General features: G+C 38.2%; 1 protein-coding gene across 4 annotated transcripts in view; it reads right to left on the bottom strand.

The window, feature by feature from the left end:
* The window catches only part of ccser2a (coiled-coil serine-rich protein 2a), a 49,068-nt gene that overhangs the window by 28,972 nt on the left and 1,035 nt on the right, over positions 1-19,061 (bottom strand). For 3 of the 4 annotated variants that reach the window (XM_058651205.1, XM_058651208.1, XM_058651207.1), the window contains exons 2-3: positions 5,068-6,542; positions 4,774-4,976 (exon numbers count right to left, since the gene is read on the bottom strand). In XM_058651205.1, coding sequence (XP_058507188.1) covers positions 4,774-4,976; positions 5,068-6,499 — 1,635 coding nt within the window. In that variant the 5' untranslated portion in view covers positions 6,500-6,542. Of the gene's footprint in view, positions 1-4,773; positions 4,977-5,067; positions 6,543-11,323; positions 11,423-19,061 lie in introns of those variants that run through there. The other variant, XM_058651206.1, reaches the window with a different exon arrangement.

Genomic DNA, 19,061 nt, shown 5'->3' with positions numbered 1-19,061 from the left:
CCATTGCAAGACAAAACTAAGAAGGAACTATCAAATCAGCAGAATGAGTTTCTTAGGTTTATATTTCTAATTTAATTTAGTGGTGTTGAGATATACAGTACTGTGCAAAGGTTTCAGGCACCACCAGCTCTGTTGTTTTTTCTGTCTATATATTAGCGAGCTGTCAATGAGTTTTAACTGAGTTTAACATGCAACATGTGTATATAAAAGCATGTCTTGAATAAACCTGGCGTAATAGACATTTTTAAAGCGTTTTCTTTAAATGAAATAGTAGGACAAACACAGGATTTACCAGAAACATTAATTAAGGTTCCACTCCAGTATTAACAGAGCTGTGTTATTGTTCAACTGTAATGGTAGATAACGCTACATACTTGACACCTATAGAGGATGTTTTTAGGTTTTTTTTCTGAATTTTTCTTACACTGCAAAAACTGCATACATATTTTCTGGATGTGTTCCAGTAAAGTGAAATTGAAATAATTATCCTCTATTGTCATTATAGCATTGCTAAAACAACAACTCTAATCGTGGCCTAAAACCTTTGAACAGTACTGTATATATACATATAAAGAACAAGTGTCATCAGAAGACAACAAATCCCCCAATAAACCCAGATTATCACTGATTTAAATCACTAGAAGTTCCAGCCAAAGAAATTCAAAACATTTTTAAGTTCTCCTTCATAAATGAAATGATAACAGATGGACAGCCATGCAGGCACAGACTAACTGCCTTACTCAAGTATTATATCCAATCATTGCACTGCCAGTAAAATCTATACCCTATGAGTTTGACCATTTATCAGCAACCAAACTTCTCAATAAAAGTTTGTCTCGTTTTTATCTTGCCAATGTTGCTGCCTTCATATATCTCACAAGAAGCAGACAGTTTAACATTGTCATGGCTGTGATGTGATAATTTTGAGGATGACTCAGACCACTGTCATTACAAGCAAAAATGCTTGTCGTGTGTGAGTGTACGTGTGTGATGAGAGCACTGAATCAGCCTTAGCCACAAAACCATTGTTTATCTTCAAGAGCTGTCAATTTAAAACAAGACAAAAGTAAACAGGTGAACTATAAGCCTCATTAATTCAACAGTACTGTGGCAGCATGTTCCATAATGGCTGAACACTCTGAAAACAATGAGCTGAGGCACCCCACTCATTCAAACACTAATGAATTCACCTGTCTCAACCTGGATCCACAAAAGTCTAAAATTAGAGGCACAATAAATAAATCAGGGTTAAAAAGAAACTGTGCAAAAGGAGCAAAGTGACAAACCACAGTATTGTAGTAACAAAAAGAGAGAAGATAATAACTTAGAGAATTATATGAGGGAAATATTTTCAATTAAGCATTTTGTCTTCAAGGTTTCATGCTGCGAAGAGGGTCACTGGGCTGCAATTTCAAGAGAAATCTATTTCTTCAAGGAAATACTCCAAAACAACAGGCATGGTCTAAAAGCAACAAATCCAACCCACAATTTACTGCAGAAATTCTGGTTTTGAGTTTGTGTCGAATGAACTACATGACAACAATAAGCTCTGACGATCATGTACTATAATGACTAATGCAACTAATAACCCACTTACCATATTTGTAAAATGTTAAGATTGTGCATTTGGTAGAGATGAGAGCAATCACGAGGACATCAATTGTGATACTGTAATCGATATTATAATAAATTAGATTATATTAAATAATGTCATAATTATCCTTAACAGTATAATCAATATGATAAGACAATACACACAATTCAATCTGACACAGTTCCAACACAAAGGTTAAAAATTGAACAGAGGTATTATATTGAATTGGTGTCCGCCCTATATAAGTAGCAGAAAACATCAACTAATGAACTCCGACTCTCACCCTCATCTCATCTTATCTTATGCATGGATCATTGTTATGCATGGATCATTGTTATATGAGTAAGTTATATGACAAAATACATGAATCATATGTTCATATACCCAATTCTGCTGATTCCAGTGCATGATAAATTGCACTAAGGCTGTGGAAACATTAACAGTCAGTGCAGGGCCTCCATTTCACAATGCCAATTTTGTAAAGCTGGTGCTGTAACACACTGCATAGTGCATCATGGGAATGTTATTATGAGCTCAGGTAGCCCACTTCTTGATTTTGCACAGAGGCATATGAATGCAGATAGACCCTTATATAGGCAGAAAATACCGGCACCCACAAACCAGGCACCATAGCAAGCACACATACAGTCCTCTATGTTGGTTTGAGGATGCACAGTGCCTCCAAGTGGACTGAGCCTGCCACTGTGGTGTGGTAACGCAAACCTGAAGCTCCACATAAAAGCAAGGAACAACACAAGTGAGATTATGTTACATACACACTTTAAACACCAATTGCATTCTGTCCACTAATAAGTATGTTCTCGTCTAATAACAAAAACTGAATTGTTTGTTTTCTGAATGTAATTAAGATTAGGTCTGCATTTATTAGTTTTCCCCAGCATCTAATTCAGAGCAAAAGGCTTAACTCACTGAGACAAAACCAAGAGAGGAACAAAATCCTACTAAAAATGCACCTCATTTAGCTACCAACAATGACACACACTGTTACACACCATATACTGTAGATTATGAGAAATAAATCCCCAAGAATTACTAATCATCTTGGACACAGACACTGCTTTGTTATAAAATTAGATTCATGGTTTTCTTCTCCTCATTAAGAGAAACTGTTTACTCAGTGTAGAAGGAAAGAAGAGAGAGCAAGAGAAAAACAGACGGAAATTAAAAAGAAAGAAGAAAGGGGTGGTGCAGAGAGCTCACTGCATCCAATTACAATAAGTGGGCCCATTTCCTCTAATCAAACAGCTCAGTTAAACATCTCAAAGGCAGATTCCCCATAGACCTGATCTCCACACACCAGCAATCAGACTCCAAGTCTCTCTCATAATTTCTTTTTCTCTGTTATACCCTTATTGTCTTGAAGTCCCTTTTTCCATCTTGCTCTCAATCACTCAACAGCCACCATCAGACCATACTGTCAAAATTAGTGTCATATCACCCCCTCCCTCTTCAACCAATTATTCGTACCTGATGAGATGATGAGAAATTGATGAGATGAGGGCTTATTCAAGATTATTTTGGCAGCCAACATGCATAGTTCATCACAGTGGCGTTTCAATGCAGTGGCCAAAGGGTGGGAATAATAGCAAATAAATGCAATAACAGCCTTTCATCATGTCACAGGGAATAAATGTCCTTCAGTTCAACACATACTAGTAGCATTGTGGTACATTGTCCAGGAACAAGAATTAAGATATACAGTATATATATATATATATATATATATACACACACACAAGTTGTGATCGGAACCATCATTTCAATAATGCCTATGAAAAATGCCTCTTAATATCATAAACATGGATAAGGTACGTGTGCAGTAAACACATAAAAAAAACACACCCATCGCTCTTTTCCTGCTGACTTGGTAGTAGCTACTGACCATCATCATGGCATACTGTGTACACATGGTAAAAAGCAGTGACCATTGTGTTAATATCACATGGTAAATGTAGTAAACACAAAAGGCATATTATACAATTTCTTATCCAGCTCATGTTAAGCTGTTTATTGCATTCATGTGATCAGTTGCCATGGTTCCTGAACATACAGAAGCAAAGCAAAGGCCAACAATGCTATATTAACACATACATTAGTTTGTGGTCGAAGGTCAGAATTCCTTGTAGCTGCAGAGAGGCTGTGGCACAAAGCTGTTGCTGTGTAGCTGTTGAGTTAGTGGTAAACTCTGGAAACAAATCTTTGTTCTGCTAATTAAGTCCCAAATTATAACAGGAAGAAGGACTTATGCAATAAAGAAACTTGTGTGGACCAAGGTATTTACTGTGCGTCATTTTAAAAGGTCTAAGACTGTAACCAGGAGACTTCACTGAAACATGCACAAAAAGCATTTGCGCATGGTGATGGGTTTCATTAGATTAGTAATGTTTACCCCTTAGTAATGGAAATTCATCTTCATGACACAAGAGTAAGGTTTTAAAGCCCTGGGCTATATAATTTCTGTCGAGAGTGTCGTCTTTCATTATGTTTTAAAATATACAAATTACTTTCCATCACATCACTGTACACTGCATGTCAAACTAAAAAAAACAACCAAACAAATCTATGTTTGAATTCCATATCACTCCAGCTTTTTAATTTTTCACAGACAAATTTAAAATTACAGAGTGAGGATTAGTTTTGGTCTGTAGTGCCCATAGTATTGGAAGAATAATTCTATGAGTAATGTGCCCGAGATCATTCTTAAGGTCTCACAACCTTTACACCTCACTTGATAACATCTCTCTCTCTCTCTCTCTCTTAAAAATCTATTGCATTTTGATGAACCCACTTCTCATACAAGCCTCTTCCTTGTCAACTTCCAATCACTTAAAACTGCAACAGCTTCGAATGTTCTCAAAGTTAACTTAGGATGTTTTTAGCCTAAGTGTAAGCATCAGTGCTAAAGGGATTTGGCTTCCTGCCACCACTTTCCCGCTCAGAAAAATGTCACAGAACAATCTGCCAGTAGATCGTAAGTTAGGAATAGTGCATGAGGGTGTATTGATAGAGACTGCAATAGGAGTGTTTAGTTCTGTATTAGTTAAACAGAAAGTGTTGAGAAATGATACCATATCACATTTGAAACTAATAAATTGTGTTGTAGTGTGTATAAGGCTGAGTTTTTATTTTTTTGCATTGTTGTGCAAACAGAGACTCACCATGCTGTTGAGCTCTGAATCGTCAAAGCTATCTAATGGATGACTCCCATGACCCACAAAAGGCTCCTCATCCCACATGTAAGTTCCACCAGAACTGTTGGAAGGTGACAGCTCCACAGATGAAGAATGGGGAATATCACCATGCTCTGGAGAGAAAAGCAATGGTCCCTGGGAGTCTTGCATGGGGCTTTCTTCTTCATGTCCTGCAAAAGATAGAGAAACTCAGGGACAAACAAAATGACAAGATAATGACATACAATTTTTTTGACTCTCCCTTTAATTCTCTTTATTTACCTTTCAGGTCTGTTGTGTCCCATTCAATGGTTTCGTTGAGTGGGCTGTGTAGACGGGTTTGGGTGGTAGCACCAACTTTCCTATTGTCAGGCACATCCCCATCACTGAGTGCATCTCTCATACTGTCAAAGTCATCTAGAAGCTCTTCACTGGTTTCACCTCTATCTATAGACGAGGCAGAGGATAAGGACATGTCCTCAATGGTCTCGCCTGCTGCCTGGCTCATGCTTTGCCTGAATGCATCAATTCCTCCTACTATTGCTCCACCATCTCCAGAGCTTGCATCACTGTCACTTGGAGAGTCTGTTGTTTTAGCCTCACCATTTGTCTCAAAATCTAATAGCTCTCCACACTCAGGGGATTTTATTTCCCCCTTGACCCTACCTGAAAAAAGAGGCTTTTGCTGTATGGCCTGTGCAGATCTGGCCAGCCTGAAACCCAAAGGCCCCATATTGTTGCCCACTGACTTGGTCAGCACACAACTAGGGAACAGAGGCTTCTTGAGAGCACTCGGAGTAATGGGTGCTTGGGGGATCGAGGAGGTAGTTCGAGAGGAGGCAGATTGATTTCTGCTATACTGAAGAACTCCAGGTCCACTATCTAGACCTTCTGAACCTCCCAGGTTGCCATTTCGGCATCTAAGTCCCAAACCCACTCTCCCATTGCTCAGCTGAGGTGGTTTGAGAAAAGAACTGCAAGGAGGCCGTAGTTGTGTGTTGGCCAGAGGTTTGGCTAGCTCCACAGCACGGTTGAAAGAGAAAGATCGGGTCATTGTCTGGGTAGTGGGAGACGGAATCTGCTTGAAGTGAGTAAAGCTATTAGAACGCACCATGTTGTCCGTGGTTAAAGACTTCAGGCTGTCACTGGACTGGGACAGGCTGTCTTGGGAGCTGCTTCGAGCAGCACCAGATCCCAACTTTGGCCGCACAAGGCGGGACTCTGACCCTGTCCTTGCAGGAATGTTGGAACCAGTATGAGCAAATTTTGGAGCTCTATTCAATGGGCTCTGGCCTAGCTTAGTCCCTACTTTGGGACCCATCTTTGAGGATTGCTTGGGGATGGCCTTGGGACTAGACACAGCAACCATCAAAGTACCAGACCTCCGAGTGTTGGGTACACCTGGAGACCCATTCTTTACCTCCTTTTCCAACAAGGGAAGCTGCATCTGAGACTTTTCTTCATCTCTTTCAGCAGGGCTGGTGGGGCTGGAGAGTGTCAACCCCTCATCTCTCTTCCATTTGAAGGACAAAGGAGAGGCACAAATCCCACCATTTGGCTGTGATCCTGGGGGAGTAGTTTTATCATCCTGGGGAGGAGTAGTTGCCTGGGTGGAACCATTAGACAAGGGATTAGCACCACCGCTCGACGAGCGTCCACCGAACTTAGGCAGTCTGGATACCATGGCAGACTTGATTGATGCTTTTCTTTCCATTAGATGCCAACAAAGGCATGGGTGAGGATGGAATCACTCACAACTGGAAAAAGAATAAACAGAAAGATAGAACAGGAGATTAAATTTAAGTTTACATGTTTTACCTTGGGACCCTGACAGATACTTCCATAGACTTATTCAGTCCTTAAAACTCTTCACTAATACGAACAGCTGTCACATTGTATAACTTTTCTATTAGTCAACTAAAATGACCCAAACCAATATTGTTGACTTACCACTGTCAAACTCCACAACTGAGATTCAGCCTTTACTTTATATTAATACACAAAATAATACATCTCAAAAGTTCTCAATCACTCAGCCAAGTTCCTTGTACTGAATGTGTTATGGTTATTTTAACAAGGGCAATCCTGTTCACAATCCTGTTCACACGTCTACGATCTTTGAGGATCATTAGGGATAAATCTGAGTGTAACTTAAAGACTTTGTCACGGCAAGTCTGTCTTGATGCATGCACATGATCACATGAGGCTGAATGAGACTCTGAGACTGCTACTAGGTCACAAATTAGCCATACATTTAAAGTTGCATATGTTAGGTTGTTTGGGGAACAGAATGCCAGGAGTTGATGCAAGAGTGTCCATTGAGATGTTTTTATATATTAAAATACATTTGTTTGTAGATATTTCCTTTGTTTTAGCTAGCTACCTAAAAGTAGCAATTCAGTTAATGTAAATGATGATGCTGCAATGACAGCTGTAAAAGGACATAAATATGAATGGCCAGTCGCAAGCTATTTGGGTAACTGTTGCTTTAACATATGGCAATGTACTTATATTAAAGTGAGTATTGGGGATAATGACTTATGCTATAGCAATTACACCACTAATGAGTGAGAAGGGTGGTAATGTGGCAGTAACGCTGGGAAATGTGGTGAAATCGGAACCAAATCCTTATCTCACCTAGGGCACCAAAATGGCTAAGCTAATACATGTAAGCTTACAATACATGAAGGTAAATTTAAGGAACAAACACAACATTCTTGATAAGAATTTAATATATAGTAATAGAGCATTAGAGTAACAAGACTAAATGGGTTTTTACATGACATGACCTGTAGCTGACACGAGTATGTACCGACATGTCTGGCCAACAAAGGCAGCTAGCTGGGATTGTAGCCAACAATGAATGGAGGATGTATAGCATGGAAAGCCAACAGAGGGAGAGCATGGCTGTTTCCTTTCACTCATTGTTAGTTTCATTCAATTCCAGTGAGCCATGTGACAAGTGTGTTAATGGTGCACCTGCATATCCCATGCATCTGGCTATGGCTGAACGATTATGAATTAAAGAGGTGAAACAATCCACATGGTTGGTGCAGTCAGCAAAAATTCAACCCATCTACATGAGGAAAAAAAAGCTGTTACTAAAAAAGTAACACACTGTTGCATCAACTAAAATAAATATTCATAGCTACCAATTAACTGTTAAGAAATGCCAGCTGTGTTGTTGCACCACAAAAGATAGAACAGTTATACCTGAATGAGAGGATCACTTGAACTGATACAAAGATACAAAAAGAGATAACTACAGAAATAATCCACTGAGCAGTTTGGGGAGGCTTGTTTAGTTACAATGTGAGTCTCCTATTCTGGAAATAAAGATCATACCATGCTGGCCCACATTCTCAAGCACAAACACCAGTGTCTACAATCTAAAAGACACACTCACCAGTCTCCACATTAGTGTCTGGCCATTCCACCATTCTAATCTGCTTCATAAACATGCATGTGGACACACACAAAAAACCCACAATTACATACAAAATCAGGTCAGCATGTGCAAGCAGGTCAACCAAAGCCTCTTTGCCCTAGGGAGGGGGTGGCAACTGTGGATGTCTGCGGTAGCAACTAGATTTTCCTGCCAATGGCCCCACAACCTCTTAACATTCATTCATCTCAAGAATGACACATAGCTATTGGCAAACTGCTAAGTGCAATTTTTATCCATCTGGGTCATCTCACTCATCACCCAGCCTCTGGAAGATTTCTGTCCCAACATCAGATGTTATTGTTTCGTTCACTTTGTTTTGAAAAATGTACATAAGTCTTTTCTACAAAATCCCATATTTAACACATCCTATATGCACTAAAACTTGTAAAACATTTAATATGGTACCCCAAATAATAATAAGATAATCTATTAGTATTAGACTAGTAAACAATACAAATGTTGAATGCTGCATTACAAAAAAATCAATTTTTGATAATGACTTTCTTAACAATGGTCTCTGAAGAAAAAACTACTAAAACTACTGTATGCCATCACAAGCAATGTATTTTTGTAATAAAAGTCACATTATCACAGCTTAGGTCCCAATGCCAAACACAATGATGTGTGAAGTGTCTTTCAAACTAATGTAATAAATTTTAAACCAGAAAAGGGAAAAGGGAAAAATATAATACTATTAACTCTCAGTCCAATTTTGAATACTAGGACAAAGACAAAGGTTAGCTGGAATGGAAAAAAAAGATCCCCTGTGACTGACACATATTCAGAGGCAGGGCAGAAACCCTTGCAGGCCATCTGTCACGCACTCAAATCTGCCCCTTCCCCCAGAGTACAGTACAGTAAATAAATATCCCACAGCTCCACAACTGTCAAGTACAAGGCCTGGATTAAACTCTATATAAACCAAGACCCATAATACGTCTTGTAAATATATATATGTATAAAGTCATATAAAGAAAAACTATTAACAAAGACTGTCTGAACCAAATAGTGTTTCCAAGAAGAAAGTTTCACCATTTATATTTTATTTTATTTAGTGTTATAGTCATTAAAAACAGCAAAATTAAAATAAAAAATGTGTCCCAGAGACAAATTTTAAATACAGAAAGAATGAGAAATCCTTTCTTACTATCTGTCGTTCATGGAATGGGAGCTTTCAATCTCTTTGGCAGTGAGGCTATTTAGCCTTATTTCATTTCCACCTCAGAGGACAAAAAGCACCTCGCATAGACACAAAACATTTGGGCCTGCAAGAGTGAACTCATATTGCAAAGAGTTCACTTTTGGCCCATATATGTACACAGACAATCAAGATGTATTCTTCAGGAGTAGCAGGATGGATGCAGATAGTATAAGACAACCTAAGCGCAATGATCTACTGGGTCACTGGGGCTACACATAAATGGAGGGCTGCTCTGTCTCCTCATGCTCATAGCTCCCCATCATTACAAAGCTGCAGCTCTACTTCTCAGCATAGCAACATGTCATGCTACATTCATCATTCCTGTTCACCTTCCTTAAGTTTTGAAAGATTCAGGACAGGAGGCTTTTATTTTCATCTGAGATGGATATGATATGAGAGAGGCCAAGGAGGAAATGGATTTCTTGGGGTTCATATAGTTCTGTATTTCCTTGTAAGCACATTATTTTTGTATAGCATACACAGTGTGCAATGTAGAGCTGTGATGATTAACATGAGTAACAATATAACAAGGAAATAGTTAAAACTGAATCATTTTGGTTTATAGACAAAACAAGACCTTTTATGGACCAAACAACTAATTAATTAATTGATGAAAATAAGCTTTAGTTGCAGCCCAAATGTCCCAAAATATACATTAACACTTAAAAATAGAAGCAAGTTAGCATTAGTATTCACGTCAATAGTAAATTGCTGATGTAATGTATATTTTTGTTGTTTATTTTCCAAAGAAACATAATTATTTAATTGTATATTATTATACTATATACAGTATGTTCACATTCATCTTAGCGCAGTATGAATATTAGAGATTTTGAGAAAAAGTACCAAACAAATTATTATGTGTTACCCACTGTGATATGACTCATTACTTTCAAAACAAGGACAGATTTATCTACAAAAAATATTTTAAATAGCCCAAGATCATTAAATGTAGTTTTATGCAATTCTGTGGTTTTTGCTAGGGTAGACAATCTCAGCAAAGTCTACACTGATTATTAAATTAGATACAGCTAGAACCAACAAGCCAAGATCTTTTCTCTTTTTAATACAGATTTAGGCTATGTGAAGACAACTACACAAGGAGAGATAGTGTGGAAAACAAGCAGGTCGGATGGAGTGGAAGAGGAAAGAAGAGGAAATGATCCAACACACATAATTAGGATGGAACTCATCAGGAAATACATTTTTCATTTTGTAGAGAATCAATTACACAGATCAATAGTAATATAACCCCTGTCATCCAGACATCTGTTGTAAAGGGAATTAACCACAGACATAACATACACATAACTGTTCCAACAGCAGTTTCAATCCTGTCTCAACAAATGAGGGGTCATGTTTAACCAAAGACCAAAAAGGCCAATTCTTTAAAATTGTCCAATCTGAAAAAAGGAAGACTCAAATGTATAAATTGCCCACTGAATCTAAATGGAATCCAGTGAGTCCAGTGTCTCAGTGGAGTAATAACTAGGTCAGTCATCTGGACAGGGATGTGGTGGCCCATAGCTGGCTCCCTGAAGAGATTAACAGAGTGCCATTAGAACCGGCTAATAGAATGAGGCGTGGATGAAAGCAACTCTGACGCTGGGCTAATGTGTATTGAGTGAAAGCCATACTGGGCTGATCTACACCAATGATGTGGTGCTAATCTACTGAGACAGCATACAGCCTTTGGTTAATGCTGTATGCCAACGGTGGTAGATCAAATGACAAAAAACAAACAGAGGAAACAGTGAGTAGATACAAGTCAAAGAAAGCTAAGGTGCTAACAAGCTGTTTCATCAAGAGTATACAATACAACACCATGGCAATTTAACTGTGAGTGGCATTCACAAGTGTTGGCTTAAAAAGTACATTCAAAATATTACCTTGACTCAGTGAACTAAAGTTGTCATGTCCAATCATATCCAGCAGATTCAATGGATTCAATTAAAAATAAACCAAGAATCCAGTTTCCTCGATGTCTCTCTGGTGCCTGGCAAACTACACGTGTGCCTGTTTGTATGTGAAACGCGGTGTGTGTGTGTGTGTGTGCAGATGGGTGTGTGGATGACGCGAGCAGAGACTTGGGTGTGTTTAATATTTGATAGGGCATCTTTTAGGAGCCCCACCCAGTGTATTGAAAGAGGAGAGGAGAAGTTGTTTTTTTATATAATACACCAAGTGAAAAGAAAGATATTACAAAGACTCATATATAGAAGAAAACAGATTATTCTCAAGGTAAGCAGTTTACGTCTCATCACTGATATGATGTTGTACCAAAGTGTAAAGACGACAGCCATATAATCCTCCTGACACAAGGCTTTATATCTACAAGGTAAAGTAGCAATTTTCAATGTGAACATTACTGCCATATAATATAATGAGATCACCAGAGGGGATAAGAAAGGCACTTAGCTGTATGTGAACACTGACTCCAACAAGAATTTGTTGTGGTTTTCATAAAGATTCAGGGTGAGTTCAATTTCCCTCCTCATTTCATGCTTAACAACATAGTGGTTTCAGTCGGTCTACTGCTGAGTGCCAGCAGTAAAAGCACATGAGTGTCACCAGTTCCTCAAATCCTACTGTTTATGAGAATCTGTGATGTAACACGCCTTAATAAATCAAGGCATGGGGTCTGAAGTACCCTGCAGTACATTAGTAACACAGTAAGAAGCTGAAACACAGGGTTTCTAACTACTTGTTTTGTTTTCATATCGTCTTTCATACATTGCTTTTATCAAGTGCCCCGATCAAAACCAGCAAAACCACAGCTGTGCTGTTAAATTGGCATTCTTCAAATTAGATGAAATGGAGTGCAATTTCTAGACAGAAAACATTTTCTACCATATGACCTTGATTGTTGGACACATTTTCGTGGACGTAAGAGAACAACAAAATGTTCCTGAAATGAGTCATAATACTGACTAGTCTCATCACAGAATGCATTAACTCATTCATAAGAATAATTCTGCTGCACTCTGTCTGACAGGAAGTGATGCTGAGTGGCAGTCGTCCTCATATGGCTCATATAAATGTAATCATCTTCAGTCAGCTCAAATGTCCACACTCCCATCACCATGATTATATTTCTCCGAACACTGTGCTCCATCTAAAGGAAGTACAACATGCTTAGACGGGCCGCATCCTTGTCTGCTCCATCTTATTATGCCCTTCACTTGAACCACACTGTGAGCAGACGGCAGTGCATCTCACAGCTCCTTAAATCTTAATGTTTTATGCCATTGAACTTGCCTGTAAACACCAGAGCTCACCCAACTGTAAATCATTTGCAGGATGCCCCACATTAACTGGTCTCCTCCTCAAAAACATGACAATTACTCCTGACTTTAAAATTTGTCTCAGTGAGATGTAAATGCATCACTTTGAGATCTGTAAAGTGCAAAACATAAAAAATAATCAGAAGTTGCCATCCCAGCAATTGCAGGTACACTATTAAGTTTGTATTAACTGTTATCATGCAAACATTCTTTGTTTTAATTTAAAATATACAATACATCATAGAACAGGAATCTGATCATTTTTACTTAGTAAACTGAAAGGCAGTACACAGAAAGCTAAGTATGCTCTTGTGAAAGCATATTTAGAGATCTGTTGTAAAGATTGCAGTGTTTCAATCGTCTCTATCGTCTAGTACAAAACACTATAGTAGAGTACATTCCCCATGTAAATGTAACACTAAATGACCAAACTGTCATTTCTGAAAGACAGTAGCATATTTAACTCAAGTTTCACACAGTAAGCATAAAAAGTTCAGGCACATACTGTACACAATTATGTACCACATTGTGTATTACAGCCGTTAAATCCTTTATAAGCATGTTTTCTCACATGACACATAAACACTACCATTCACACAAACATTTACAGAGTAACCAGGACTCGGGATCACATGCAGAGTTCAACGCCATTCCAGCTATCACCTGCCAAGTACCAAACAATGATAACACTTTCTCCACTGTATCACTGGGTTTTCTTTACAGAGAATATCAGTTCATTTGAAAAATCCTCCATTTACCAGCTGTGCTGTTTCTGGGACATTTGTTTTAATGTAACCTATGCTACACGAAAGCTATCCCTTACCACCATAAAGCACAGACCTGTCACAAGAAGTGAGATGTGAGGGTTCACATGTTCAAGTTCATGAACTTAACATGAAACAAACCCTGAGAATGAAACACAGTCTTAGCTTTGAATCATGTACTTGATGTATTTATCCTCCATAGATGGACATTACACTGCTTTTAGGTCAACATCCCATATGCCCAACTCCCCTCGTTTCCTGTGTCTCCTTCCTTTTCCACTCACTCTATCTGACTGCCTCTCTTAACACACGTCCCACAATCTTTGCAGTTTCCCTAGGAGCACCAAACTATGATGGATTACACTAAAAAGGGTCACAAATGTGAAACACATGTAAAGCAAATTCATTGTATTTGTGGGCAGCTGATTAAATTAGATTTGCATGTGGAGTTGGGAGACGCTTTGCATGGTCACCAGCCTCACTCAAAGCAGATGCTTGTGTCCGTGTTTAACTCTGTTACCCATGTCAAAATGCCTTTCCTGTAGCTCGGTGGTTAGGATAAGGAGGCATATGCTTTCATCTTTCACCACTTAAAAATTGCATGCAAATTTCCATCAACATAAAGACCATATGTTTTAGTTTCCACCACCAAGACAGTATGAAAGATTCTCAAACTCATACATGTAATCTGTGCATATCAAGGAATTAACATATATGATTTTTTTTTTTTAGGAGACATATAGTTATCAAGTTGTAAACAATATTATATGTAAAACTGCTTACATTTGTCTGTGTCCAAATTGCCTGTATTTGTGTGGATTGTAACATGTCTTTTTTGAGTTCCCAAATCAATGTATGTTTATGTTCATAAATCGTATAATTTATTTTATGTCAAATAACACAAGTGTCACAATTCCGTGTGTAATTCATCTCCAGAGAAAACAGGTCTCATGTAAGGTCAGGAAGAACAAGGCAACCTTACATCAAATTGGGTCACAATTGGTGGTTAGCAGCGATTTCTTTATGTCCAGTTTTTTAATACATATTAAGGTCAACTGATGAAACAGCTCGGACAATCATGAAAAATAACCTTTCTTTTAACCTCACAAGACGTCTGAGATAAGCAAAGATGTGGCTGTTGCTAGGTGTAATTTGCCACGCTGTAGTTAAGATCACCATGCAAAGTCCATATTTGAATATCAGCTTCATGTCTGTGCAGATGACCTCAATGACTGACATTTAGGACACACAAGAACATAAGTAAGGGGTCAAATAGACAGACAGACAGACAGACAGACGACTTTATTAATATTGCTCATTTCAACAGCACATCCATCAGCTCCACATAATCAAATTAATTAGTGAGTGTGTTAAATGAATTGTTTAAAAAAGCAATAAATGATTGCATATTTTAATAAACAAAGGGGGAAGTATACCAATAATTTTCTTTTGATCCCTCAAATTGCTTTATAAATTAGTTTAAGATATAAAACAGTTAGTAAGAGCAATTTATACCCATTTTTTCCATCATTAGTAAACAAAATGCCTTATTACCATGACACTTGTTACTATAATTATTATAATTACTGATTCCAAGGACGTAAAGACTTTATGGCCGCCTTTACACCTGGCATTAGAATGTGTTTTCTGTGATTGAATAGTGATCGGATAGCACTTCACCCACATGCATTAACAAGAGGTCTGGGGTCCACATCAGCCACCAACATATTTCCACTCATGTAGCTGTGAGTCGAGCAGAGACGCAGTTCGAATGACAATCCATCTTCAAATGTATTTACACCTTTACCAATAGTGGTCAGGCACTATCCGATTGCAATCTGATCACAGAAAACAAATAATGCCAGGTGTAAAGGGGACCTATGACATCACACGACTCAAAGCTGTGAACTGAAAGCTAAACTGGTCTTAAAGAAGAGAGTAACCTTACAACCTCAATGCAGTGTCATTATCTGAAGAAGAAGAAATATAAAATGCAAGTGTTGTTTTTCTCTGCTGAAAGTGCAATAAAAAAACAATTTCTCTCCTTTCTTCCTTCCTACTGAAAGATTCCGTATACGTTCTCAGGTTATTTCACACATGGTAATAAGGCCTAAGATGAGGTAGACATTCAGTGTCTCTGGGAGATGGAAGATGTCAATCAAACACAGTCTGTGTTCACACAGCTTCAGAAATAGGTCTATTTGGAGAAAGATACTGCCATGTGTGGGTGCATCATACAAAGGCTTTCAAATGTGGATGTTGTTATTCCTCGTGTAAGCACATGACTATCAGACAATATACAACTCAAAATCCCAATATAAACTTTTAATATACACAGCTGTTTAAAAAATAATAATTATACACAATACAGAATATGCTGTTCTGATAAGACAGAGTTATAAATAATGATGGTAATGATAGCTTCCATTCTGAGGCTTCACTGTCAGTGTGTAATGCATACTGGCTCACGGGTTCTTGGACAATGTTATGGCTATGATTGAGCCATCTGTGCTCTTGTGAAAATGTCCGCCGTGAAATAGAACAACTGCTCATTATATCTTGACAGTAACTGCCATCATCAAGCCAATAATACCACACATCTGCTGTTACCACCCTGCACTTCCTTTCTGATGACACCTGTGTAAACACTCTATTAGGAGTTTCCGCAAGTCATTCTTTCATTTACATTGTTGCTTGCTGAAGGCATTAAAAAGAAAAGATCCCACGTATAACCCTGAAATCTGCCGCACATCCCACTACAAACAAGGGCATTGTGCCTGTATCACTCTTAATAAAAAATTCAATCATACAGTTTAATTTTTTAAGTTCCTTTTCTTCCAACTACAACACTGTATGTAGGGATGGGACGATACTACCAACTGATACTGATATTAGTCCGATACAGTCATTTTAGACCAAGAACTATTAAGCTGTTATCAACACATTTGTGCTGAATCATTTCAAAGACATACTTCTCTGTGTAATATTGTTCTCCTATAAAGAAGAAATAAACAGCCCAAACAAAACTCAACTAAAACGCTTTCTAGGATTTTTACTTAAATTTGCACTGTGAAGCATGCAATATATTTTTTTGGATTGTATCAGATTTTACATTTTTATCTGTCCGATATCTGTTCCAGTGATGTTGACCAATACTGATACTGATCGATACCGTTTCTCATTCCTGATGTGTATAAGCTGTATTTTCAACCAAACACATAAAAATCAACTTGTATTAGAGAATTTTTCCATCAATTGCATTCATGACAATAACTGTCAATTTCTGACCCTGTGTCAGTGTATCTGAGATACTTGTTTATACAATGAGCTATTAAAAGCCTTTAAACATCTGTGGAGTTGCCCTTGGAATGGCAGCACTGATAAATGTAGCTAAGAATAGCTCTAATGATAAGCCTCACAGAGAGAGAGAGAGAGAGATAGAGAGAAGAGAGGATCAGAAAAAAGTCAAAGTCAAATCAAGCTGCAAGGCTCCGAGCACCACAACAAGTCACACATGAAAGCACACAGAAGACAAATAACAATTGAGCATTATCCTAAATGACCTCATCTCTAGGCAGTCACTCAGCTATCAGATCCCTCACTTTAAATCCATTCAGCTCCAAAAAATGTTATCTAACAAAAACAATCTACAGTAAACCTACAGTGTAAACGATGACTGCAAACCTCTCTCGCCTGACTGTCTCAAGAGCTAAACACTCACCTTGCTCTGCATTGACTTGAGTAGTCTGTGATTTCTGGCATTGTCATTCATATGACTCAACACTTCCGTGAGCTTGTGCAGTAAATAGTCCCTTTTAGTGAAATAGATCCCAATTTAGCTTCTTATCTGTTGGCCTCAAGGCTGCCCTTCATGGACAATAATTGGAATGGCTACTGTGCACAGAGAAATGTGTTTAACAGGCATTTTAATGCATAGATAGTTTATACAGAGCACTGACAGTTTGAGCACACACAGTCTGGAACCTTCACATACTGCACTGCAGCTTGGGGGGTCTTTAGCAGGCAGGTGGACACATTCAGCTGTTGTTTGGGGGGGAGTCAGATTGTAAACACACCCTCAGTCAAGGTGACGCTCCAGGACACTAACCAACAGGTGCCTGACGAACACATGTGTTCTTGTATGTGTATCTTTCTGAGGACCAAGAAATGCAAAAGTGAGGACATTTCGTCTGGTCCTCACAACATTTAAGGGCCTTTTGGGGTTAAGACCTGGTTTTAGGGTTAGGGTTAGAATTGGGTTTAGGTTAGGTTTAGATTAAGGGTTAGGGTTAGGGAATTAGTGGTGATGGTCAAGGTTAGGGTAAGGGGTTAGATAATGCATTATGTCTATGAGTGTCCTCAGTAAGAATGCTGTGCAAGAATATAGTGTGTGTGTGTGTGTGTAAATGCAACCCCACGCCTTATCCTAATGTGTAGTGGCACTGATGTCATGGCGCTTTGCACTGTCTGTACTGTAATGGATCATAGCCTTAAATGTCTTTCACATACACACACACACATACACATATATAGCTATGAGACTTGACTGACAGCAACTTCAGTTGTGGTATAAAAATATGAATATGTGAGGTTAAATTTGAGCTCCCTGTCTGCTAGATCTAACTTTACTGCATGAGTGGAGTATGAAGGGGCTTGAGTCATCTTTAGTTACACTTAAATCCAGACGAGGAAAACATGTCTCAGTGAAGGCTGACTTCCCTTTGAGTATTAACTCTATTGATCCATACAGTAGTAAAGATTGTCCTGATTTATCACGTTCAATGTGTGCATTTCCTGTTATACAATCAGTAAATGTGTATATGCTTTTTACATAAGGGCCTAGTCATCGTCATTCATGGTACAATGAGCATTTGAGGGAGGGATTGTTGTGACTGTGGGGGGTTTGATGTTGTGACGTAAAAAAAAAGCATTGATTTTTCTGCTTCAGCGGGCAGCACAGATGAAAACCACTGACAGACACTGAAGCTCTTCATTAGACTTCATTATGTTTTAGAATAGTGACAGGGACTGAGCATGGCTATAATTATTGTTATCATTATTGCTATGATTACCATAAGGAAGACATCATAGTACAATGGTTTTATTATAATCGTAGTTGTCAAACAGTCAAAACTGTAAAGACTTTTCGCCCCTCTGCACTCACTGAATCATGGTATGCTTTCAATTTAAGACTAAAAATGAGTAAATCCTAGCACTCAAATGCTGTTGGGTCCTCAAAGAATGTAATATATCTAAATACATGTGGTAACCCCTAAAGAGGGAGAAGCTGGAAAAAAATACCCGGGATGAGCAAATACAATACTCAGTATTGGTGCAACACTGGTCAAAGTTGTATTGGAATCTGATATGAATAAAAAATCCTACATATCACATGCTTTACTTGATTGATGAAGATTGTAAAAAAATGTTTTTAAAAAAAAGCAGCAACAGCATTTTAACTGCAACAGCATTTTAACATTTAACATTTAATTAAGAGCTGTTAATGGATGGATGGATGGATGGATGGATGGAGCAGAACATTTGAACTTTTAAAACAAGCTTTGTTTTAAAAGAAAAAC

This window comes from Solea solea, chromosome 15, assembly GCF_958295425.1.
Source record: "Solea solea chromosome 15, fSolSol10.1, whole genome shotgun sequence".
Lineage (NCBI taxonomy): Eukaryota > Metazoa > Chordata > Actinopteri > Pleuronectiformes > Soleidae > Solea > Solea solea.
This window is presented reverse-complemented; position numbering and strand designations above follow the sequence as displayed.